The 26,378-nt window shown below is 43.1% G+C and overlaps 2 protein-coding genes across 2 annotated transcripts; one reads left to right on the top strand and one right to left on the bottom strand.

The window, feature by feature from the left end:
* Positions 1 to 2,407: 2,407 nt before the first annotated feature.
* On the bottom strand, positions 2,408 to 10,126 carry LOC119723204. Its single transcript, XM_038193765.1, has 6 exons — positions 10,084 to 10,126; positions 8,853 to 9,230; positions 7,304 to 7,660; positions 6,089 to 6,457; positions 3,383 to 5,511; positions 2,408 to 2,989 (listed from the first exon to the last, which is right to left on the bottom strand). The coding sequence occupies exons 1-6, from the start codon at positions 10,124 to 10,126 to the stop codon at positions 2,720 to 2,722; spliced, it is 3,546 nt and encodes a 1,181-aa protein (XP_038049693.1). The 3' UTR covers positions 2,408 to 2,719.
* Positions 10,127 to 13,262: 3,136 nt separating this feature from the next.
* Positions 13,263 to 23,495, top strand: LOC119722758 (calmodulin-4-like). Its single transcript, XM_038193061.1, has 6 exons — positions 13,263 to 13,642; positions 14,612 to 14,789; positions 21,107 to 21,253; positions 22,270 to 22,393; positions 22,920 to 23,038; positions 23,275 to 23,495. Exons 2-6 carry the CDS (start codon positions 14,621 to 14,623, stop codon positions 23,325 to 23,327), a joined length of 612 nt encoding a protein of 203 aa, XP_038048989.1. The 5' UTR covers positions 13,263 to 13,642; positions 14,612 to 14,620; the 3' UTR covers positions 23,328 to 23,495.
* Positions 23,496 to 26,378: the final 2,883 nt, after the last annotated feature.

Raw genomic sequence — 26,378 nt, 5'->3', positions numbered from 1 at the left:
ATTTTATGAATAGCTTGTGATATACTACAGCATAGCACGTAAATTGTAATGCGATTGTTGTTCAAATTGAATGGCATGAAAGTTACACATTTAATATTGAAATTGAATATAATAACTGAATAAACTGTTGTTTTTCGTTAATCCGTGGTATGTTTGGAAACATATCAAATACGAACATGCCGTTTTTTATATGAATCGGTATACATGTATATAATTAAAATGTATTGACAGAGAAAGACGAAATAATTTAAAGAGTTGTTTTGGAGCAACACCAAAAAATCGCTATCATAATGGAATGACTTAATATGGTATGATAAGTTAGTATGTCGGAACTTGTTTGTTTTCAACAGTCTGTTACGTGTTTTGACTTGATAAACTGACTCGAATTCCTAAATTTTAATAAAATAGCCTGCCTTAATAGATATTTGCCCGATTACTCTATGAGGAAAAGAAATGAATATTTACCTTTTTTTAGGGGGGGGGGTATTTATTTCTTGAGCCCACGCAAAGATGACGTCAGAACCGCTACTTTTATTGAGCCTTCCATTTTCTGGCGGATTTGATCAAGTAGGCTCTTAAGCTTAAGGTAGAAAAGGGATTTTTCAGATTGAATATGACGTATGTAGGAAATACTCCAAGACTCAACTAAGAAACAAAAAACCACTGGGCATATTTAAAAGAAAAGGCACAAAGACATGTAGGTTTGAGGAAGTACATTATAGAGGCCTTAACAATGCCACCCTGTAGGCCTACCTCACAATAGACAGACTGTAGATACCACGTTAACAAAAACAGCTTTTTCCCCGATGTGAGGATGTGAAAAGGAAAGCGTTAACCATCGAAACCGAAAGAAAACACTGATTGGTACTACCATCAAGGAAACAGTTTTTCCCTGTTCTGTGGTGTACCACTAAAACTAAAAATAGGCAAGGTAAATTGTACCAAATAATCACCTATTTTAACCTCAACGCCACACCGCAGTGGCACCATTTAGGCAAATGTTGTTTCTATTGTGTAGTCTTTAATCGCCGTATTTACAAGCCACAAGAGTTAAAACAGCAGTGAAGATGAGAAAATGTTGGTTGTTGCTTCCAATACTCCAACAGCCATACGATTTATATACAGCGGCATACGTGATCTTATATTAATTTCAAATGAGTGGTACCAGTGGCGTAGCCGGGGAGGGGGAGGGGGGCGGGGGTTAAGGGCGGTATTTAACCCCCCCCCCCCCACAACCTCCAACCCAAACCAAGTTTTTTGTAAAGCCCTTTTCACAAGTGCCTTTTTTCACGGGTGCCCTTAACGAGTGGCATTTTTGTTTTTGGCATGTCGCGTGAACGTCGGCAATTGTGCCGCCATGAAAAGCGCCACCTATTTTCAGATTGTGCTATATGATCGTCAGGTTTGAACAGCGCCTCGTTTGCAATTAAGATGGTGTCCAACCCCCCTTCCGCTTTTTGATTTTACGGAGGCCGGGTTATCGGTGAAAAAATTCCTTTCTACCTTTCAGCACGGATGGGCGATCGAGTGCCCTTTTTCCTAATAAAAATAACCTTGCTGTGACACTCTGTACCTGAGAAGGTCTGTGTTTTTAAGTGCCCTAATTTTTCCTTATTTCCCCGCCCCCCAAATCTGGCAGGTTTTTGATACTTTTCCGCGAAATTTCCAAAAATTTTCGCTTTCTCTTTGCGAATTCAACGTATTTGTGCAACAGTCTGAATAATGGCTTTCATAAACAGCGCCCTCGGTTGCTTGACAAAATCAAATATATGCAACAGCAATTAATGCAGCATGGGGCAAGTTCACGCAAGAACTATTGTTGACCAATACAGGCGCGGATCCGGGGGGGGGGTGTTCAAGGGCGGATCCAGAACACAATTTTTTTGGGGGGGGCCAAAAAAAATTTTGGTCCCCCAAAAAAGTGGGTCAAAAAAATTACGGCGTGGGGTTCGGGGCCCGCTTAATTAAGGGCCCCGAACAAAATTTGGATTCTAGATGCTCTGTGGTGCGATCTGAGGCAATTTCTGACCACTTTAACCAATGTTTTTTTGAGGAAAAGATGGTGGTGTACTCATTGCCTGCCTTTATTGCGATGTCACATAAAAAAAAAACTGGTTTCATTTGGGGGGGGGGCATGGCCCCCTTTGCCCCCCCCCCCCTGGATCCGCCCTTGGGGGTGTTAAAAAAAACAGCTCTGTCTATTTTTTTGGAAAGAATTTCATGGAAAAACTTAACTCTAACTCTGTCTGGTCGACGATAGTCGACTACGCTTGTCGACTATTTGAACCAGCCTACCGCGGCTGGTCGCGCAACGATTTATAGCTGGTTATTAATAGCAATTTCCAAGGCATAGTGCAGAGGGGACCAACTATCAACAAAAATGGCGGAAAGCAAAACTGCGAGCACTAAATTTCATTTTCATCGCGCATTCTTTCCATGTTAGTTTACGATTTAGTCACTTTTATCACCATTGTTTAGGCAAAATAATATTGGCGATTATGTAAGATGTCCTTAACTATACACAATTACTATTTTTTGTGTAAATAAAGAGAAACAACAAGTGTTGAACAATTTTGCGACTGCCATATTTGAACGGTCGTTGACATGATAATATGTCGGCTAGAGTCCTTCGCACTTCAACTTCAGTACTAGTGCGCATGCGGTAGGCACGTCGCGAACCGACCACTAGTTAACCTGTAGCCTCTCTTTGGCAGTGGTTTTACACCATGGTACCGGTGTTCCCAGTGGTGGTTTTCATGACATGTGACGACGGCTTGCACATAGTGGATGTGCCACTTCCTGCCGTCCCAGCCGGTCGACTCAGCTTTTCCCTCCACAGCGCCCTCACCTGGCGACTAAAAGCAAAGGCCAAGAACACGAAGACGCCCTGAAGCGAGCAAAAGATGATGAACAGATACCAGAATACGGTCAGTTCCGTTGCCACGGCTACGAATCCCAGGATCCAAGCAAAACTCATCAAACTTGATATCTGTTGGAGTAATGCGATTAGAAAAATGTCTACATCAAAATTTAACCTGGCTCGTGGATATTGAGTTATAATTATTTTCAGTGACCAAATTCACCGATTTACTAGAGTATGACATGGGCCCAAGGGCATCAATCGCTTCTCAAAAGTGAGGGGGGGGGGACATACCTTGATCAGAACCAATGCCAGCACGAAGCGCGAAGCCTTAATGGCGTGGGGTTCGTGGGCTTAAGGGCCCCAAAACATTTTGGAATCTAGATCCTCTGTGGTGCGATCTGAGGAAATTTCTGACCATTTTAAACTGGTCAGAGCAAAAGATCATCATTAAAAATCATTTTCGAGTTTATGAATATTAATTAAACAATATAGCGGTCTAGATAGTGGAGCTTTCAATACCTTTGCGTAGACAACTAGCTCCTGCCACACGGCCTGCACCCTCGATGTGTTCCTGCTCACCATGGTCGAAGCTTTCTTACTGGCTCGGATGCCTCGGATGGTCCAAGCGAAGCAACCCACGTTAAAGCAAATACACAGCACGATCGGCACGCAGAACATGAGGAGCGAAGACCCACGGCCTGCCAGCCAGCAGGCCAACCGACCACCGTAGCGAAAAACCAGACGGGTGCAGTCGCAGAAGTGTAGGGCCAGGTTAGGAATGACAATCAACATGGGTGCTCCCCAACCGAACAAGCTCAGGCGGAGGAACCTACCCTTGCCGCCGGCCGTCATTGCCGACGTGGTGCTGGTGAAGGTCCGCATCAAGTCCCATGACATGGCCGCCATCCAGGCGAAAACAGCGAGCCAGACGTAGTGACTGGTGACTGCCACGGCGGTGCAGATAGCCTCGTTAGCAGGATCCACAACAACCGTGGAGAGGATCGCCGACAGTTGGCCGACCAAGATGGCAAGAGACAAGCTCATGATGGCCAGACCGGGAACATTTCTGAGAGTTGGGAAAACGCTGTAAGTAACCAGGGTCGCCATCAGGCCGGCCATAGACAAACTGAATCCCACTACATTGAGAACCTGGGCGGGGTCCTCGAAGGAAACGCGATCCTGTTTGGTCAGTATCAGGTTGTCAGAGAAGCATACAAGTTTTTCACCACTTGGTAGAGTCACGTCAGGCAAATCTGGGTTACGACCATTCTCATTATTTTCATCCCGAGTCTCGCAAGTTATGCTGTTCGCTCTTGTTCCACAGTACCTGAAGAGCTTGAATTTCTCAGTACGTTCTGCCTGGGTGCCGTACCTTATAGTTATCGTTGCATTGGCGGGTCTAATTAATGCTCCGACAGGAACGACGTAGACGAATATCTCTTCGCTAATGTTGACCAACGTGGAGTTCATCTGGTCGATTTCGTAGCATTCCGTGCTCTCGCTGCTGCTCTTGTTAGTTGTCTGTGCTGGGTTCTCCAGATCAGATTTCTCGATGAGCAGGACCTGAGCAAGACCGCAACGATCCGCCCAATTGACCCCGGACGGGTAGCCATCTTGGATCAAGATGTCGTCCAACTCCTCTTCAAGTTGACCCGTGTATTCCAGAGACCAGGTTGCTATGGTGACTACGTTGGTTTCTTTGACGAAGTCCCAATCCAAAACAGATGAAGGGAAGTGCAGAGCCAGTTTGAGATCGGAATAGGCGATCCTGTTTAATAGACATGTCGCAGAGTCAATACCAGAAGATGAGTTCCAAAAGGTCTCAAGAGCACCAATTCTGGTAGTGACTCCTAAGCTTACCTCGTGTCTGCCTTTGCGAAATTTTGCTGGATCCACTCTATCGCTGACATAATATACGGGCTGGGGTTTGATGGGGGAAATAATTGGTACTTCCCCCTTGAGCATAACCTGGAGAGAAGTTATACGGCCATTTTTATAACACACTCCACGGTACGCTGGAAACTCGTTGCACAGTCCGCAGTGCGGGTTTTTATACTTAGTGTCTGGTGCCATGTAGGCCATACATGCGAAAAACGCTTTTGTCGATAGGCATGTACTTACAAGCGAGGTGCAAGGACGCAAGGTGCTATCGTAACCAGATGCTGGTATGGGGACCAACGAGTCGCCTAGTGCATCGGTGCCTGCGATACCATCGCCTGGAGGGACCGCAGCTCCGTGACAGTACGCACACTCCACATTCTTGAAGGGAACTCCAAGCGGTTGGTAAAGAACAGGATACACGTTGGAGGAGAGGTGGCATTGGCTTGTGATGACGTCATCGGCTGCCCACGAGTCGGGGCACCGACTCACGAGGTGATATGCAGAGCTTTGATTGGAACTTACGCGCAAGCACTGGTAGAACTGGGAACTGTCCAATAGTGACGTGAGACCCAAGTCCTGCCCGGTCAGGTTTCTGCCCTCCCCCTCCGTGGATGTCGGACACTCGGAAGTGACGTCATAACAACAATCCTGAAACGTATGACACATTGCGTCACAGCCACACTGGACTGGGGATGACGACTCACCGCAACGCCCGATGCAGGTCTGGTTTGGAAATGCGTTTACTGTCACGCCATGTGATGTTATATCTGTAGGCAGAAAACAAAATACACTTATCACACTAGTGCGCCTGTCAAATGCCTTCAAAAGTGACAATCCCCACGTCTTGGGTGGGGAAGCCGGGGAAGGGGGAGGGGTAGTGGAAACAATTGATAGGCGCATAATATTAGAAACAGAATTGAACCATTGACAGCGATTCATAACATCAGAATTTTTTTCCATCAGGCATAACTTTCGGTTTATTCTGTTTCTTTAAATATCAGTTAATTCTCCTGAAAGATTCAGAATTCATGATTTGGAGGGGAGGCCTGGCCATTAAATCTATGGGACAATAGTACTCGTCCACAGGTGTACAACAACCACTCAAATTCCGAAATTTATGTTGAATTTAATATCGAACCATTTACATTGATTCAAAACATCCGACTGTTATCACGCATAACGTTCTTTGAATATCATTTAATTCTCAGGAAAGATTCAGAATTCATGATTCAGAGGCTGGCCATTGCTCAACGAACCTATTCCATACGTTTACGTGTCCACAGGTGCACAACAACAACGAGTCAAATAGATGAGACTGATGATGAATTCACTAGCTATACCAACCTAGACTGCAAGCGACATTCAGGTAGCGTCCACCAAGTTGCCTGCATTTCTCATTTAACCTCAGCCAGTGCCTTTGACTGTCGGGCCCCTCCCTCAAGAGGTACTCAATGCCCGCGCCCCGGCTCGGGTCATCGTCAGGCGATACCAGATTGAATTCAATAGAGCATTCCGAGCCAATTCGCTTACAAACCGCTGTGGCTAGGAAATCGATAATAAGTACGGGTTCTTCGTACAGACAGGCGGGACCCCAGCCGGTCTCGTTGTATTGCATCTCCACCAATCCAACAAGACGCGAGGGGCCGTCGGCGAGGCGGACGTCGAAGTCCAGACGGTGCAATATGCTGTTGGTACTGACAACGATTTCATTATCTGTATGCGAACCAAACGTGAGGATGTTAATAAGCATTTCACAAGAACAACCAAAAGGACATCGTCACAGCATTATATTCAAAAGTGATTGTTTGAGGTGATCAGAAAACGAGGCTTCGCTTCGCCCGCGATTCGCACTGTGAATACTACTCTTTCAACACAATGTTTCTAGCCATGATTTACCTAGAGTGTTCTTCTTCATTTTGCGACACATAACCCTATCCCAAACATGCATCTAAACATGTTTTCTAGAGAGGGAAAAAGCTTGTGTGAACCGTTTTAGTCCACAGAAGGTTTGCACAACTGCATTGCTTGGAGCTGTTCTGTTTTCAGGTCCACACAAATATGTGACAAGGTTGGCACACGTTTGTTTATTGTGAAATTATTGAGGATTTTCCATTGTTCCTCTTCCTCGATCTTGTGTTCATACTGTCACTTTTTTTGGCAACAGCTCAAGTTTGTTTTGCACACCTTTTCTAATCGAGGACGTGCTCGAATTGACTCCTGTCTTCAATAACTCGATAATACTACATAAACACCATAAACAAACCCACACACCCACACAAATGTGTTTTTGCCTGCATTGGGGACTCCCTATTGTCCCTCTTTTGTTTGTACTGTAACTTTTTAGGAAGACCTCCCATATGTTTTGTACACATCGCCGAACTGAGGACCTCTGGGAGATTGTGGACCCTATTGCCCTCTATTATTCAACGTCCCCTGTCGAATGCAGGAACAAACTCTTTCTTCTTTATAGTACAGCGTTGATGTGTATGAACGAAACTGTTTGAGCAAATGTATTGCTTGTACGTAAATGCAACTGCTTAAGTAAAAAAAAAAACCTACCGTAAGCACAAACGACCTCTATAGGCCTGCCACGATGTGACAGCGTCCCTTTCTCGCAACCACTTTTCAGTGCGGATTTTAAACACGCTGACAGTGAACTCTCCCTAGGTCCACAAGTATCCGCTTCTATCGTAGGGAGTGTAGGGTCCGCTGTTCCGTTTGTGCACGTTCCGTGCAGACCGAGGGCTATCGGGTAGCCTAGGTGCTTGCAAATCAGATCAGCTTGGTGCAGGTCGGCTTCGACATGGGACTCGTTCTGATGCTGACGGCCCGAAAGCCCGACCCAACCTGCCGAGCCCACGTTCAACTCCACCCGCCCCTCGCGAGGAGAACAGCCACCAGCGAGTCGAAGATTATCTACAAGTGAAAAAAACCCAAAGAAGCAAACCGGGTCCTTGGCAAGTTTCTTCAGGGATACGACTATTTTGTCGGGAAGGGAATCACAATGAACAAACAAATGGTACAAATCCGATCTGAGCTTTTTGGTGAGGTAAACAGGGTGACCCAAAAATGTAACCCTAAAACATTTGCCTTCAAAAAAAGGGATGGGTAGAATTGGCATTTTCTCGGCAACCCAAAGGGCTATTTTCATGATATTTTCAGTATTTGAAAGAAAAAGCTCTCAGCTTTAATCTGATACCCAAAACGTAAAAATCCACCGATTTTTTTTGTTTTGTTTTAGGGTTGCATTTTTTTGGGTCACCTTATTATGAGCATAGGACTGATCTGCAACCAAAATTCAAAGACAACCCTTGCTATTTAATAAATTAGATTTTTGTCTCCTAACGCAGTTCCAATTTGAATGTTTTATTTTAACGGGAAAAATAGTCTTTTGCAATTTGGGGCGTCTGATGCAGCCTTCTAGAAAAAAAGCAAGGATCTCAATCTGGATCGTGTTTACGCGCCAACATATTTAACCTGCGAATAGACAGGTTTCCAGTCTCCCCTGCGAGGACTGAATTAATACCGGGCTGCAAAATATAATTATGAACTTTTTTGTGAAGTAATTGTTATTTCACCAGAACTGATTTTGTTTTCGTTCGATACCTCATTCAAAAGTGATGTGTGTGTGTGGGTGTGTGTGTGCGTGTGTGTGTGTGTGTGAAAGAGAATAATTAAAATGATCAATTATTTTCGTGGTGTAACACGAAAACAACAGACACAGTCTTCAATGGCGAAATATGTTCAATAAATTCAAAGTTCGAGGGAAAAGGTCCGATATAAAAGTCAATGAAGGGTTGAGAACGAGACGTACATTTTGTTGATTATATAGTTAATCCATGGAGAACACGGTTTATCTTGGAAAGGTGTCTCATTCAATGGTGTCTCATCTCACTGTTTGTACTAGAGCTACTTCATGGGGTACTCTCACACGGGGAACATTGGTACGCCATAAGCCGGTCTTTGTGAAACGGTACCCCAGATACTAATTTAAAGTGGAGGGATAAGGGGAAAACAAAGCAAGTACCCGGTAAACCCCACCCGTAAGGTTATGTTAATTTAAATGAGTAAAGATAGTATAGTCAGTATAACTTTTCGAGCAGTTTACCTGAGATGCAGATTAGGGCCACATCGGAGCTATGGTCGCAGCTGCTCGGATGACGATTCCACGTAGCCAGTGAGCATGAGATGTTATTCTGGTCGTCCTGCTCGGTGCACACGAAACCCTGAGACCAAATCGGTAGGTCGGCCCTGTCGAATCTCTCGCCAGCAAAACTGAGGCTGTACGGGGCCAAGTACCCGAGGCGAAGGCACACGCCAAGCGCCACCGAACTACGGCAGGCGATCGCCAACACGCTGATGTTTTTGTCGCACACGGTGCCCCATACATCGTTTGGTGGACGTATCTCCAGCCGTCCCTCGTACCCATGCGGTCCGCCCGAGAGTCTGACATCCCAGTCATTCCGGTGGAAAACTTGACCTGAAACTACTGGGTACAAAATAGACAAAATAAGACACTCTGATAGTTTGCAGGTCTTTGCCACATTGGTGTAGTTTCAAGTTTTGTTCGTGTATTATTACTTTTTAGTGGTTTTATCTTCAGCCAGCCAACAGCCAATTTTCAGGATACCTGTACTACAATTTATAAACATAATAAGATTTAGGTCGTAATACGTGGTCTATCCGACCAGCTATTACACAGTCAAAGTCCCGGGTCTCTTTAGATGATGTAGCCCCTTGATGCTCAACTATAGTTCACACTTCTTGTGCCCGTTTACATCTGAAAAGTTCCACCCCCCATCAAAAAAAAAACACACCCAAGGAACAAGAAATGGGAAAAATATAATTGACTCGAGATCAAAATAATACCTTCAACTTAAATACGGTAAAATACGGAACAAAAGTATCATTAATGTGCCCCTAACGTCGGATGATTTTCAGAACTTCAACTTAACGTACACGTGCTAAATATGGTACAAAAGAATCATGAATGTGCCTCTAACGTCGAATGATGTTCAGTTAGTATAACCCCTTCACTTTCTCACCCCACCCTTGATTCTACATTTTACCCATTTCCGGCCAAAATAATGTCGAAGGTTTCCCAGAAGATGGGCAAATAAAGGACAGGACAACTTCAATGGAAGTATCATTGGTGAAAGCTTCATTGATTCATCTGTTAGGATTGCCCCTAATTATGTTGCCACATGTGGCAAAAATCGCAACTTTGACAGTGCAAATGTGCAATCATATTAGGATGTTTTCATCTATTTTGTATGAATAGACGAGAGTTCACCTCCTCCTTCTCTTCTTTTTATAATATAAAGGATTACAACACTTACCTTCGACTATAAGAATCAGCCTGAGAATGAGAATGTGTAGCATATTGAATTGTCTCTAATGATGCGCCTTCGAGCGTTCGTGTCACAATGACAAAATGACTATCAGGTGCTCAACAGCCCGTTTTATTCGCATCTGCCGCTATCTGTCAAGTCCATATATAATGACAGGAATTGATGGAAAGCGCCAGACCCAGCCCCCCCCCCCCCCCCAAAAAAAATACACGTCCATTACTGGAAACGAAGACGCCGTTGTGGCTTTAACCAATCGTTCTTTTCATGTTATTAGGTAATACATGATTTAAAGTTATCCTTCGATACGGCTCGAAAAATTGAAGAACCATCAGCGATAACGTGTTACAGATTTGAAAGCTTTTGAGTACGGTTCGCAGGTTAATGAAATATCTCCCTTTCTCATATGTCGTAGCTACGGGGCTTGTAATAATTCATATTGGTTCCTCATCCATCAGCCCTACTCGTAGTAGCTCATGCAGAACTAATTTATTTTCCAAGTCCATTTCCCCTGAGGCGTGTTCTGCATTAATTGTTTTCAGGGGGGCCGCTCATAAGTCCGATGCCTCATAGGCCCGACGCCTCATACGTCCGACAAAATCGCATCCCCTAACCAAATAGAGGCCCATAAGTCCGACGCCTCATAGGTCCGACGCATCATAGCTTAATTTGTAGCAAGTGCGACAAATTAAACGCCTCGTTTTTCCGTTGTCGGACTTATGAGGCGTCGGACTTATGAGGCGTCGGACCTATGAGACGGAATAAATAAATAAATGTTATGCCTCATAAGTCCGACGCCTCATTAAGTCCAAAATTTCGGACTTATGATACGGCCCCACCTAGTACACATTCCGTTCCCCTCCGTCGTATATCCTGCTTAATAGGTAACTCATAGTCTAGGGTTTGCATGAGATTAGGCCTATATTTGGACGCTTCATTTCATGTTATCCAGGGAGAGAAAATGAGGTTGGGAAGCCGGGAATAAAAACCTTGGCATAACATTATGTATTTTGAAACCTTGTTAATATAATGGGGGTGGCGGTGACGGCCACGACTTCATTTGGTCAATTATTGATTCGATGACAGGAGGCATTACGTCTTGCTCCAATAGATTCTCCAATCAATTAATGATACACGAAGGTTCATACTAATCATGTTATAACATAGGCACAGGCCTACGTTCGCGTATAGTCTTTTTGAACTAAGTGATATTTATGATAATGGATATTCAACTAGTAGACGGAGGTAATTTACATTATTATTATTTCCCATGCTCACTGGTCCAATAACATTCCTTATACCACGAGGTGGAGTATACAGCTCGATGTTGCCATTTTGAGGCAAAAACGGCCTATTTAAATACTATTTTAACCACTCTGTCCTCACAGCATAATACCAATATCACCCAAGGGTGGTGACAGAATAAACAAAGCGTCGGACTGGATTCGAACCCATAACCTGCAAAATTGCCCACTATAGGACTTGAATTTGATTTTTATAGAACACACGGCCACATCACAACATATAACCTATTATAATTCGCAGCAAAACTGGAGCTCACTGGCAACCGCGAAATGGTATTGGTATTTAAATTTTCCAGAATGCAAAAAACCCTGTCTTTACTTACACGGTATTTTGCCAGCCTGAGTTGAGTCATCCCGAACTTTGTGTCTTTAGTAAGCACTTTGCTTGAATGTTGTTGAAGGTGGTTTTGAAGCCGTATTGGGTTGTTGTTTTTGTCTTCAATTAATATGAGGATTCTCGGTTACCAACGTCACGGATCAGTTGTTCATCTGGATTTGCATTTATATTAATCATAACAACGCCTCCCACGCAATACGAGGCATCAAGAGAGTTGGCTATTTGCCAAATTGAAAGGTTATCTAAGGTGTCTGGTGCCCTTAATGCGTGGAATGACTGGTGATATTTTGTGTTGGGCATGACAAACAAATTGCGAAAGTTGTTAGCCTTGTTGATCCTTGTCAAAGGTCCTTGTCATTTGATTGGTGGAACTCACATCACGTGCCATTCGTTATTGCTCCCATTCACGCCGCGACTCAAAAAGTACTATCCGCCCATGGGGAATGGGAAATACTATTGAACAGTTAGGATCATTCTTGTTCCATGACGCGGTGTTTGTGTGCAAATCACTGATCTCTATATAAAGACTGGATAGCGGATATGCATACAACATTCACACAGTAGACTTTGCATATTGACCAATTCGCCCCCGGTCTCACGAAGATGGCCGCGTATAATACGAACGTTCTACGCGTAAATACGCGCGCGTTGTATCAACAGTTGACGCGCATTTTGGTCACGTACACATATTATGATGTTCTAAAAGGAACACATTTCCGTAGTGATTATTATTTCAAAAACGCCGAAAAAGTGATTTGCGGCATTATAAAAGTAACCACTACGTTAGAAAAATTGTAGTAAACCTTGGTCAGTTGGTCAGTGGTGGTGGCCAAAATATAAGTCAAGTGAGCCGCGACGTTACAAAAGAAATCAAGCTGTCTATAAAGACGGCAACTTGTCCTTTATAGATCACCAGCCGGTCTCACCAATATGGCGTCAAATTCGTACATTGTGCGGCTCTTTATTAGCTATCCAGTCTTTATATAGAGATCAGTGGTGCAAATGCATGCTGGTGTGCGCGTTCAGCGTTGTGCGTAGCGCGTATTGTTCCAAAGAACCAGCGCTTCGGCGTTGGGTTCAAACATTTTCGTGAAGGGGTGGTTTGGAAGAGAGAAATACATTTTTCTCTAGTTTTGTATTGAAATAAAAGTTCAAATATATCAAATGACAAGGATCTATATGTCAGTTATATAAAACAAATATTGAGTGGCTTTGAATTGTGAAATGGGAGGAATATTATCGCTCGGTAAAATCTGGACTTTTCCAGTTCACTCAGCTTCGTCTCGTGAAATGGAAAAGTCCAGGTTTTACCTTGCGATAACATTCCTCCCATTCCACGCTGAGCCACTCAATATTTGTACACTATACTCATATAAGGCGCAGAAGTGCCATAGCCCAGACTAGGCTCGAACCCACAACCTGCATAATTATGCAGACCACGAATTCAGATGTGGTCATCTTTGGCGTATTGTACATACACTCACTTAATTTGAAGATTAGAAAAAAACAACAACAACGTTTCTCGGAAATCAGCGAGATGATACGTGTGCACTTATCGGCTGACTGTTTAATGGACTGAATGTAATCCTAAGTCACCTGGAGATGCGGTAAATCTGTTTTTTCAACGCAGCAAATTGAATCGGTATGAGATCCTTATACTTTGATCCCGGTGGTGCGTCATACTCCACGTCAAAGTTACAAATCTGGTCAATGAGGAAAGGTCTTGTATTCCCAAGCTTTGCTTGTATATCAAACCTGTAAAACAAAAAATGATTAGAGGTGCAGTCTTCATCTCTATAAAAGGGTGTTGGGCGCTGGGGTCATAACTCAGTCTCAAAGTTTCCCTTTCGTCGAACGGACGAGGAGAAAACGTCTCAAGAACTTTGAAGTTGGCGAGAAGTTATCTGAGGTATGTGCTTTTCACTGTCTGAGGTGGTGGTGTACAGGGTGGTGCAAAAAGAAGGAAACCCACTTTTGACAGGAATGTCAACCTACTTACTTAACTTATTTGAACTGGTTTTTTTGTAAGGTAGTGAAGTATAGCTCTTCAACCATACGTGGTAAAAAAACAAATCTTTAAAAAATATCGTAAGAATAGTGTTATTATGCTAATTTGAATACAAGTCACCGAAATCACTGTTGTCCACGTGTAAGTTTATGGGTTTTTTTGTCTTCAAATGAAGCTCCGGAGCTCAGTCAAGTGGAGGGAATAAGGCCGTCCGTGGACAAACAGGTTTGGCAAATGAAGTATTTAAACGACAATATCTCAGAGACAAAATATGCACTTGCAATCATTTGTTCGTCACTTATGTTTAAAGATCAATGTTTTAATACCTTTAAATTGAATTTTTGAAATATGCTTAACAAGTAGGTGAAAATTGCTGTCAAAAGTGGGTTTCCCTCTTTTTGCACCAGTTATTAAATAGCTGTAGTCAACGTGCTTTCAGTAAAATCTGCTTACAGTTCGAATGAGCAACATTGTCGGTCCTTTTTTTTCGTTTACTGAACTGTGATTTTCGTGTAGATTATATGAACTCCTTGGTATTTGTCCATTCGTTAAGTGCTAAAGACTTTTTTGCAGATAATTCTTTTCATAAAAGTAATCTCTCTCTCTTCCTTCGTGGGTTTTATAAATGCCTTTTGTTTTGGAAAAATCGACATCAGTGGGCTGCAGATGGGTCTTTCCATTTTAATAAATTGCCTTTGTGGGGTTTTGTCCACTTAAACGTTTTAAGGTTTTTTGTCTTCATTTTATATCCAACTATTTGTTTTCCCTGATTATTTGCCGGTCTGTCTTATTGAACGCTTGTCTTATGAATCACTCTCTTCTCTTATGCCCTCCTCCCCACACACATGACCCCCGCCCCCAACAATCCAGACCTACGCCATGTCGGCTCATCAGTTCTCCGGCCTATCAGTTCTCCGTCTCTTCCCAGCCCTGATGCTGCTGTTCCTGCCCGTGTTTACCGCCATGCCGAGGCAGAAGATCACCGGACTGGGCCCGGTACTACAGAAGCGAGTGGCCCACGTGCAGCTCGGAGCACCGAGTCACACGGGTAATTACATTTTACATCATTGTACCACATTTCATGTTCCGACACCCCTCTGTTCCGACAACTCGCAGATAAGATTGTGTTAGTTACTCCCGGTTAGAGTTAGGGTTAAGGTAAGGGTTGGGAATAGGATTATGTGCAGTCGGACCATAGGGGTGTCGGAACATTAGAGGTGTAACTTTCATGGAACATGCTTAGCTCCGAAAACTTCCCCCCCCCGCCCCCCTTCCGCCGCCAACCACCCCCCCCCCCCCCCCCCCCCAGTTATCGGTAAAAAAATCGTACAAAATGAAGCAGAACTGCGTTGCACTGAAGAAAGTATAGTGATGAAAACAAAAGTTAAAGCAGTGCTCACCGGGAATTATTCTGGCGGTTTGAATGTGGATTTTTCTGCATTCAAACAGTCCGTCCAGCTCCGATGAAGGCCTAGTGGGGCCGAACATTTAGCCAGAATAATTCCCAGTGAGCACTGCTTTAACTTTTGTTTTCATCACTATCGGTACATTAGTTGTCTACTGTGAATTGCCTCATCCAGTATTTTACAGCAGATTGTTGCAATGGAATTTTCCCCATGAATTTGGACCGGATATCATGGATTGTTTTACATAAAAATCTACTTTAGGCCTATGGACTCCGTGCGCCAACAAAAGAGGGCGCGTTTTTACCACTTTTGAGAACCCAGCGGACGGGCCACGCAGCGTGTGCGTAATGTACTGTACTGGTTCGCGCGTGAAGTATACGCACGACTTCCTGAATGTGCCAAAGCGAAGATCTCCTAGACTTATCCCCGCCCCCGATAACTTTGGATCATTCGAAATACGCAGTGGATGACCAGGATACAGTCTAGGTTACCCCCAACTCTGCTTTTCCGGCCGTTGAAGGGGTACTTGTACACGGAGCCCATAGCTGAGCAAAACCGGGCTGCAAGTGAAATTGCTGTGAAATGTGTGTTGCCTCTTAGACTCATTTCCTGCAGATTTTGTTTTTTAAATCACGTAAGTTGATGAGCAGTAATTGCTTAATAACAGCGACATGTAAATTGGGCCTGAGTCTGTTGGCCCAACTAGAAACAGCTATGATACTTTTTTTCCAGGATGTGTAATGGCTGCATGGTGCAAATATAATGTAAGTCAACTAGGCCAGCATCTTGCAAAGATGGCTTTATTATTTTGTTTAGTGATATGTACTCATGATAATGTCATTGCAATAAACAAAACCGAAAGACCGTACGCATTTTATTTAGCCATCTACAGTATGTCCAAAAAAGTGTCAGTCTGACAGTTTTTCAAATAACTACAAACCATGAGGTCAATTTTGAAAATGTTGGGTTGTGCAGATACTCCTTACCCTTGGCCTAAATCCCGATGAGTTTCATTTAATTTCAGTCACGCATCACGACACATTTGTCAATTGATCACAACAACATATTTGGACACTGTGACCAAGTTCCATGCCTTAATCAATTTCAGTGCTGTTTTAATTTTATGTAAGCTGTGAAAAATCCTGCGGGTTGTGAAAAAAAGGCTGATGTGGTTTGGGATTAGAATAATTTGTCCTCGAGCATTTAAACTGAGGTCTTAGCATGATGATTGATTGCCAGGAAAACGATTCCAATCCCAACTTGCAGGATTTTACACAGCTTACATTACACAACACTGAAATTCATTAAGGCAAGGAACTTGGTCACAGTGCCCAAAACTGTTGTTGTGATCAATTGACCATTGTGCAGTGATGCGTGACTGAAATTAAATGAAACTCAAAGGGAAATAGGCCCAGGATAAGGAGTATTTGCACAATTAAACATTTTCAAAACTGACCTCATGGTTTTGTAATTATTTTAAAAATAGTCGGCCCTTTTTTTAGGGTGAAACTGCAATTCTTTTCGTCAGATTTTTCATTTCTTACCAAACGACCGACCCTACTTCAGAGGCATACAAATAATATGCGAACCACAGAAATAAGAAGGGGTTCCCTCCCCGAAGCTGCAATGAGAGTCATTGTTATTAATCCCAGTAAGAATATTCCGCTAAGAGATGTCCAGGTGAAGTCATTAATTGGCTTTCTTGTTTTTGTGGGACCCCAATATTCTACGTCATTCCACAGCTAATGGTGTCTCATGAGAGTTCTTCATTCGCTTCAATCAGTGTGATTAGTCCGCCTAGAGATGTTAAGGTTGCATCATTAATTGGCCGTTGTACCATGCGCATGGGCGTACTTGCTCCCCTTCCCCCCGAAAAAGGGGGGAAAAGGGGGGGGGAGGAAAATGAGGTGCGGAGCCATATTCCTGTTAATTTGATGGGGGGAGGGCAAATGCTCCCTGCTCACGCTCGGAAAAATGATAAACCGAGAATATATTGAAAAAGTTCAGGAATTTTGGGGAAAATTTGCTTTGCCCCCCCCCCCCGGAAAAAATCCTGGCGACGCCCACCATGCGGCAATATATGTCATGTAATTCGTTCCATCCATCAGAATACCTGCAGGTTTTTATTAACGGAGATCGTTTTGAGGTGTTGGCTAGGGTTACATGTCATATCAGTGGCGTAGCATCCAGGGGAAGGAGGGTATCCCCCACCACCCCTTCCTTTTTTTCCACGAGTTCCTTTTTTTTAACGAGTGCCCTTTTTAAAACAATAATCGTGCCCCTTTTTAAACAACTGTGCAGCTATGAAGAGCGCCACCAATTGTCCGATAGTGCCCATGATCGTCCGCTGCTAGAAGTTGTGATGTCATTTTGAGTAGAATTTCGGCCAAAGATGTTGATTGGTCAATAGCTGCCATGTTTTTGTCACACAACATCGGGTTACCGAAGACACGATAGAAGGCGCCCACTGAATGGTCAGAATCGATGTCAAGACGCAGTGCAAGCATAGGCCCCCGCCCCAATCAAAAATGACCTTGCTTAGCGCCTGTGGATGTAGTTCAATACGTGGATGCAACAATGCTTTTGGCATCGCACTATTACACTGCTACCCTCATGGTCATAAGAACTTGTGGAAAACATGTTTTTATGTATCTTGTTGGTGTACATATACAAGTTCCCATTCGACAACTTAATAATTTAATCCTTTTAACCTATAACCTCGGTGTTCGGCTCAAAAACAAAGCTACATATGAAATACAATGCAATTCTTACTATTTTTGATGACATTTTAAAGGCATATAGAATCATTTGCCTTTCTCCCAAAAGTACCTACCGAATTAGTTTCAAAAACGTATTTGGATGAAAGATCGTCTAGTGCTAAACATCCCGCAAAATGATACCGCCTGACATGCTTTGATTTAAAAGAAATAAAGAAATGTAGGTGATTACCAAGATCAGTCAATAAAGAGTGCCGTGGATGAAATCGTGTTTCGCGATAAAAGGTTGTGCATGCTTTTACACTGTTTTCCTGAAAAGTGTATTATGCACTGGGTTGAAACATCAACAGCTTAGTTTTGTACATTCCTCTCCTGATTTTAAGGGGTGTTTTTATTGGAAACGAACAAAATTAATGTAAAGCAAAATGATCCCGTATGCCCTTAAGGAAAATGATTATTTCCAATGCCAGTAAAAGTTCCCACGCCTCAGATAGCAGGACGCGTGTATCGATCCACTTTTGCGATATATCCGCCGTGATACTATATTAGTTATTATCGCTATCAACATTAACAATTCGTTTTCTTTAACATCGGAAAGTTATATTACTTGTATTATCAACGGTCATAATTTATTCGAAAAACGATAGTGTTATGCAAGGCCGACTCGCCCAATATTAAAATACGCACATTTGAATAATTCACAAATACCAAAGCCAACTTATTGATCACAAATGTTGACGTCAACATCTTTTGAACAGACGTGAGAGGGAGTGGGGTAATGTCTTACACGAATCTCGACTTCTTTTTGGTGCAATTCACATTCAGAAACAAATAAAAGTGCAGGGAGTTCACAGGCACTGTCAGTGTTTCGGTTATCTACAAAGATGCCAAAATTAATGCTATCAACGTCATGACCTAAATTTAGGACATATCTGAAGCACATCAATGGTGTCACTCCATTCAATGTGAAGATATTAATGTGAATTTTAAAGTTTAACTATTTATTCTTCAAGTGTCGTGCGAATCAGGCTTAGGATAAGAACGAGAGGTTTTGATCGCATGTGTCTGCACCAATACGTTTCCCTTTGACTAGAGTACATCTCACCCCCCTCGAAAGCCGAGCAATTTCCGGAGAAAAGACGATTTCATGGGTATCTTTGAGAGTTGACAGAGCATGATGCGGCGGATAACTGCCTTGAAATCTGGGTGCCGGGCGGTGTAAATCACGGGGTTAATGCAGTTGCTGCAGACGACAAGCCCGCCCAGAAAGGGAGCAATTTTTTGGGACTTGTCCCTATAAAGCACATTAAATGCTGAGTACGGAGTGAAACATAGTACGAAGAAAAAGACAACAAGAAACAAAGTAAGGGTAATGTCAACACTCCGACGAAACTGCCGTCTGGTTCCTTGTCTTGGGGCAGCACGGGACGGCGGACGGTTGACGGGCAGAAATCTGCGTCTGCCTCCCTGCAGACGATGATTTGGAGCAGACATCTCCAACTGGTTGTTGGGTGGAACATCTTCACGGGGTGATGGATGTGGCTGCCTGGGTATTCCTGGTTGTGGAGGTATCCTCATGTCTCCTCCAACGATGGCTACGGGCTGCACATGGACTTCAACTCTTCTGTTATGTCTCCTTACCGTGTAAAAGATAACTGCATAGCTACTAAAAGTAACAACGAGCTGCACTGGATAGTAGACGGTCACCATTATTTTGGAGAACGTATCGGAACGATGAGCTGTCGGGGAGTAGGTACAAGTGCTCAGTTTTTCATCGTATCCGTACGAGCCTAACACAGACACAATGGGCAGGAGACCGACTACAAAAGGGATCAGCCAGCTAGTAGCGACAATGACTATTAGACCTCGGCGATTGAATACGGAGAAGAGACGGCTGTGGTTTGTGCGACGAGTGATCAGGACACGGTACACGGCGATTATCGCGATGTTGTTCATGCTACACCCGATGCAGACGACGAGTACGAAGCCCTGAAAAGCGCAAAGACTCTCTGAAACGAGCAAGTGCTGCCTGTCTTCGCTCAGCATCGCCAAGACCGAGATGGGCAAACTCAGACACGAGATGAGATCCGCTACGGCCAGGTTGACCACAAAGACGCTGGTGGTTGTGCGAGGTTTACGCGAGAGAACAACGGCCAGCAACACGACACTGTTGCCCAGCACACCGGCGAAACAGATGAAGCCATATACAGCTGCTAATATCTGCTTCTCGGCGCGACTGTCAAAGACAGATGACACAGAACTGACTCCGTCTGTTGAGGTTACATTTAGTATACTTAGTTTGTGATTTTGAGCCATTTTGAGAAAGCAACATTCGCCTCCTACATTCAGTTGTTGACTGTTGTTTACTGTCCATCCAGAATTTAGGACCAGCTGCTGATTCCCCATGGGTTTACCGATTACCTTGTCAATCAATCCCTTCAGAATAAACAAGATGCTACGAATCAGGAATACTGCACGAGAAAATCCTTGATGACGTGGAACTTACCTCATTCGCTGGCAAGGCCAGCACACCGTCTTATAATTATATTACTTTTTTCTCATCACCACGTCTGCCGGCACAAAACAAGAGTCATTACGTTTCTTCTCTAGGAAACCCTGGTTTTATTTCTCTCTCCCCCTCTCTCTGTTATTAGTTCTATTAATCACTTCAATTTAGCTTTGGGCTTTTTTTCTTATCTTTCACTGGAAAGGTGGTCACATTTCTTAAAGTTCTACCTCTTGTTTCCTGAAATGGCTATGTTGAAAATAAAGGAATAAATGATGTGCTGGGCCGGTTTTCAAGACGTACGTTTAAAACCGGCATGGGCCGGGCCTTGACGCTTCGACTCGGGCCATTATCGGCGACCAGATAAGCCGTTTTTAAATGTACCGTAATCGTTTAATACCGGCCATAAATTTTCCCATTCATATATACCTTCGGTCAAAAAGTCACAAGTCAAAACGTTTTATAATTTTCTAACGATTTTGTTCCACTTTTTTACTCCATTTTTTTTAAACACCCCTCTAGCTATGTTTATGGTATGTGCCTCTCGCGAGTAGTACTAAAAATCTCCTTATATGGAGATTGGTGCGCGCGTGGTGCGTACACGCACGATGTGGCGCAGAGGGCGACCGCGGCGGTGCCGGTGTATTGTGAATGCAGGACTCTATGAAAAGAAAGAATCATTGGTATTATTGCTTATGATAACAGATCATACAATGATGTTGTCTTTTATTCATAGAATTGTTCGGTATGTACGATGTTGATTCCGATGGTTTCTTGGAGCCCGTTGAGCTGATGTTGCTTCTGCAGCGGCCCGACCAGGTCAACGCAGTGGACGAGTTCGTTCATAAGCTGAAGACGGTCCTCACCATATCCGAAACAAACGGTAGGTCAAAGCGGTGCTAGTGTGGCACAGCACTTTCCTGGCTTTAAAAAATGCACGTATGTTTTTATTCAAATTAAAACTAGGTTGGTGCATGCGATCTACAATCATATTGTAGGTCTATATAGCAGAACTTAGGTTATTAACTGCAAGAACTTGGTGGTGTCAGAGTTCTGGAGCTTCTACACCAAAGGAGGGTTAGGTGAAAAAGTAATCTGGTGCTATGGATAGCTCATGTGCATGGCACCTCTGGCTCATGAATAATTCATATAAAGGAACAGCAAGCGACCATTTACATATTGCCATTGCACAATGTCTCCGCTTGAACTTGTTTGATTGCTCGCGGGACGTGAGGGGATTGGAGTGTTTACCATGCGCCTGGTCTCGTCGATCATCTCAGCTCACAGGAATGATCTGGGGCTTGTCGGTGGTCGCTGCCGCACTTCTTGCTGTGGTCCAGCGATGTGTTCAGCAATCTCCAAGGGATCTACGTTGTCAGTGCTCTGTCGCTCCGAATAAGATGAAGTATGACGGACATCTTCATAAGATGAGGCCTCCAACTTGGGGTGGAGGTAGCCGGTATGGCCATCTTCCCAGCGCTATAGCTAGTCTGATACTGTGGCTGGCAGAACCCTCTTCTGGACGTGGAAAAGGGTGTTCATAGGTTGGCCTCGATAAAGTGCCATCACACAAGGGTCATTAGGTTGAACAGACCATCCGCTGCACATGGGCACTGCCTACTCAATACTCTTTGGCTGATAAATAATTAATCTTATAATTTGTTGGTGATTTATTTCATAAAATTTGCACTAAATAAAGAGGAAGAGCGGCTGCCGAGTGAAAAAGCGAGGTTTTAAACAAATGATTCAGTATTGTCCTTGAAAGGGAAAGCAGATTTCAGAATTAAAAAAAAATTACTTTACAACCCCTGCCCCCCCCCCCCCTCAAAAAAAAATTAGAAGACATGAATCTGTGGTGCAAATACTAATGCAAGAAGTTGATTGTTCTATTTATTTCAGGGGATGGGAAGTTGGACATTAGCGAGTTCACCGAGGCTGTGTCCGGAGACTCGCGTGCTCCTAAGCAGGTTGAGGCCTCCGGGGCTTTTGAGCTCTTCGACGAAAATGGGGACCAAATACTGAAGTAAATGGCATGGATCTGATACACTAAATTGCCGTATGGTATTATTGCAGGTTCCTTGTGTGTTTCTTGATCAGGCTAAGTTAAAAAAAAAATCAGGCTTTTTGAAAATGGGAAGGAGGTGGCTCTTTTTTCCTCAAGATGGCGGATTTTCCAAAATGGCAAATGGATTCGTCCATTTGTTCGACTCTTCTGACGATACTTTTATGTTTAAAGGAGCCCTAAGCATTTCTACCAGATTTTGACATTGTACACGTAATAGGCATATAGCTAAAATAGACAAAATTATGATAAATAAAAAACGGGGCTTGAAAAGGAAAGCGGGCGGGCACGAAAAACTGTGGGTTTTTTTTAATGGCCTTACTTATTATTCTTCATACACACTTTCAGACTGGAATAATCTCTTAAGCAAAGCGACCCGAGGCCGTGAGTCTTACTATAGTATAATGATCTCTTTTGCATCTAATTGGACACTTTTGTATCGAATATTGTGAATCGGTCGTTTCATAGTTCGCTGTTTTTGTTTTAGTTATACGGAGGTAGTCAATGCTATTCAACGTATGACCGGAACTGCGCCCTCTAGGGACCTCGTCGAGCAGATGTTCGCCAGCACGGACGCCAACAGTGATGGCGCCATCGACGAAATCGGTAAATTCCAGAATGACCGGGGAAAAAAACTGTTTCGCAGTTTTTATTGAAAGGCTGATTTAAGGTTGATTATTATTATTTCTTGTCATGCTGCTTGTCATGATAAATTGAATTGAACAAAAAAAAACGTAGACTGGTATTATCCGCACTATGATTGTAGGGATCTTATAATTGACGTGGCTTCAAAAACTGGCAAAAAGCTCTTATCCTATAATGACTGATTTTGACTTTTCCAGAGTTCGCTCGAGCCATGCAAGTAAACGGAGAGAGTGAAATCCACATCAAGTAACCGACCTTGCGAGGAATCGCACCCACCGTCAAAACAGAGGTCAAAGAAAAGTATCCAAGCTATTTCCATATTGCGCCACCACCCGTCAACGAATGCGTGTCACACATGCTTATGGTGCTTCTTTTTCCACTGCAAAAATAATAGACCTCAGCCTCGACTCCATGGGCGCGTGCGCGTTCCTTCACTAACCTTGAGATCGCGCAAGGCATGATGGGAAACAACATGGCGCAGCAAGATCTCGTACCCATGGGAACGAGGTTGAATAGACCTTATTCACGAGGAAGCTATTTTTGGTCGTGTTCCCCGAATGCATTTGATCAATTGTAAACTGTTGAATGGGATGGTGCCACACTATTTATGCGTTCCAAGCCTCACTTTTCATTTGTTTTTAAATGTGGCTTAAAATATTAGGGTGTGTTAACTCACAAATTTTAAATGATTCATCAGAGCAGACTGGTATTAGTTTGTAATGACTTTTATGTCATTGCCTTCATTTCTATTCCCAAGTTCCAAAAATGAAGATTTTACCTCGCTTTCAATTTAATGTGGCTGACTCGTGAATATTGCCTATAGTGTCCACCGAGCTGAAACTTCAGAAAGTAGTTTGAAAAGTTACCATTCATTTCGAGTTATGTTGTTAGGATCAGGTAGGCCCACTTTTGACATAGTATTTATGTTCAATTTAAAGGAAATGTGATTTTTTTTTTATTTCATTTGCTTGGGCGAGGCATGTCAAAACACCCTCAATAAGTTTACAGTTATTGTCTCGGTTTAGCTTAGTTATTTGTATTCGAGAATTGACTGGATAAACCTCATCCCACAGGAAAAGCGAAATGAAGAACATCACACTAAAAAAAAACATAAATGCGCATTTCCAACTAGCGAATCTTTGACAATGCTAAAACAAAGTCTCGAAAAACGTTCCCCTAATGAACGGGTTGCACGTGATAGACATTTTGCATAAACAAATGCGCCCCTAAAACCGGCCCGGTCCAGATTCACTTTTAGCTAAAAGTTGTTCACCCGTGTGGTGTTTTCCAAATTGATTCCAAAAAATGGAAAAGTAAAAGCTTCCTTTTTTCCACCAATCCGAAATGTAATCTCTTTCGTATAACAAATTGAACAAAAATGTCGCTAATGTTTAGTTATGTAACCATTCTTTAGAAAACCCTAGACCAAAGAAGCCGAACCAAATTGGTCCCAGATTGGGCGCAGATAAGTATTTTCAATTGATTCAGAAATTCTATTCACTTGAGATCTTTTCATGCATCTGGTCTTGAAACTTTGGCCCGAATGTAGCCTATTAATTAACGTTACGCGGTTCTCCTATACGACAGCACTGCCCGAATCCTTCCCCGATCTACAATCAGTCCAGGTCACCACTGACGGGGAGCCAGTCGGTCAGTCAGTCAGTCAGTCAGTCAGTGAGAGAGGTACTATACGTGTAAAACAAAATGTCCTACATGCTGTTTATCAATGGAATTACCTAAAATTTCAGATCATGTAAACAAGGCAAGACAAATTTTATGGAGTGAGTTTCGTCAGCTTTATGCAAGGAGGGTGGGATTTAAACGCCATACGAAAAAAAAATTAAAATTAAACCCACTAATAATAACTTCCTTGAATATCGGTACCAAATATATCGAGAGTAAAAAGTATCGTTTACGACACTAATGAAATTACTTGACAAATAAAATAGGCACGGAATAATGATTTTTTTGCAGAGTTATTTATTTGTGCGTTAGCAAATATTTAAAAGTGCAGTAAAATTCCCATTTGTCTCAAAACAACTGATAGGTCTACATCCTTTAATTTGTCTCCAGTCTGTGACGTGGTATCTTTTGAAAGAAAAAAAGAACAAAATGAAAGCTGAAGTGTCTAGGCCTATACTGATAAAATTCATTTCAAGACCCTATAATTAAAACAACATCATCAATGCGAATTAAACAAGCCTGATCGTAATGAGCAATGAATTGTGGTGCGGGATTTTGGATAATCGAACCCATGTGATGCTGAAGCAAGCTGTCTATTGGACTCGTAATGCGTGACGTGTTTTGTTTATCCAAAAAGGGCATTGTTGTAGTTGGTACGTGCATGTTTAGCCAGCGCGAAACCTCGTTTGGCTTATATACCAATCTGACCACGCTGTCAATATTATGTGAAAATACTGAGCAAGTTATTGTTTAGAGAAAAGTATGCACAATGGTTGCTACATTGAAGGGGGCCTCGTGCCAGCCTCGACTCCAGGGGCGCCCGCTCGTTCCTTACACTAACCCTTGGCTGTGATGATGACGTAAATGACGCTGAATGGCTATTCACAGCGTACTGCGCGCGCATTTCGAAGATTGCACGCCGGGCGCGCCCATAATGCGCTCGCGTACTTTGCACGTAACGTCACGTATATTAAAAAAAATTATGATTCAAAAGTCGCGATGCCTGTACGATATGGATTATGTGAGCCGCGTTTTTCGCTAAAAAAAAAACCTGTATCTGTTGTTAGTAAAGGCACGAAAGGGGTACGTACATTTAATACAAATCTTTGCTAATTAACACAACGTCCAAACGTTGTGTTTGAAAGGATTGATTCTTAAAAATCACAACTTTTAACATTTTAAAGATGGCGTCGGCACGTAAAACGCATAAACTGCAGCCCTAATTATAATGTGCCGTATTTTGGCACATTTAAATTAAACAATTCCAGGGGTTACGATCGCGCAAGGCATGATGGGAAACAACATGGCGCTGCAAGATCGTACCCACGGGGCACGAGGTTGGCCTCGTGCGTCTACAGTGATCACGTGTCCAGATAGTCTGGTGCCCAGACCAAAAGATTCTGACTTTTTCTGATTATCGTAGGTCAGGTAACCGCCAGGGCACGTGACTAAAACGGGAGGAATGTCTCCCGTCTTTCGTCGACAACCTCAGATAGCGCCTGAGTATTTCCAGGTATAAAATAGGTTTTATTCACCTGCCGCGCTTATTAAACATTTTAAACAATGAATTGATAATTAATATTCATCGCTTGCTTTAAAGGTAGAGTCCATCATTTGT

This window comes from Patiria miniata, unplaced genomic scaffold, assembly GCF_015706575.1.
Source record: "Patiria miniata isolate m_02_andy unplaced genomic scaffold, ASM1570657v1 HiC_scaffold_16, whole genome shotgun sequence".
In the NCBI taxonomy this organism is placed as follows: Eukaryota; Metazoa; Echinodermata; class Asteroidea; order Valvatida; family Asterinidae; genus Patiria; species Patiria miniata.
Note: the sequence above shows the minus strand (reverse complement) of the source record. Positions and strands in the feature narration are given on the sequence as shown.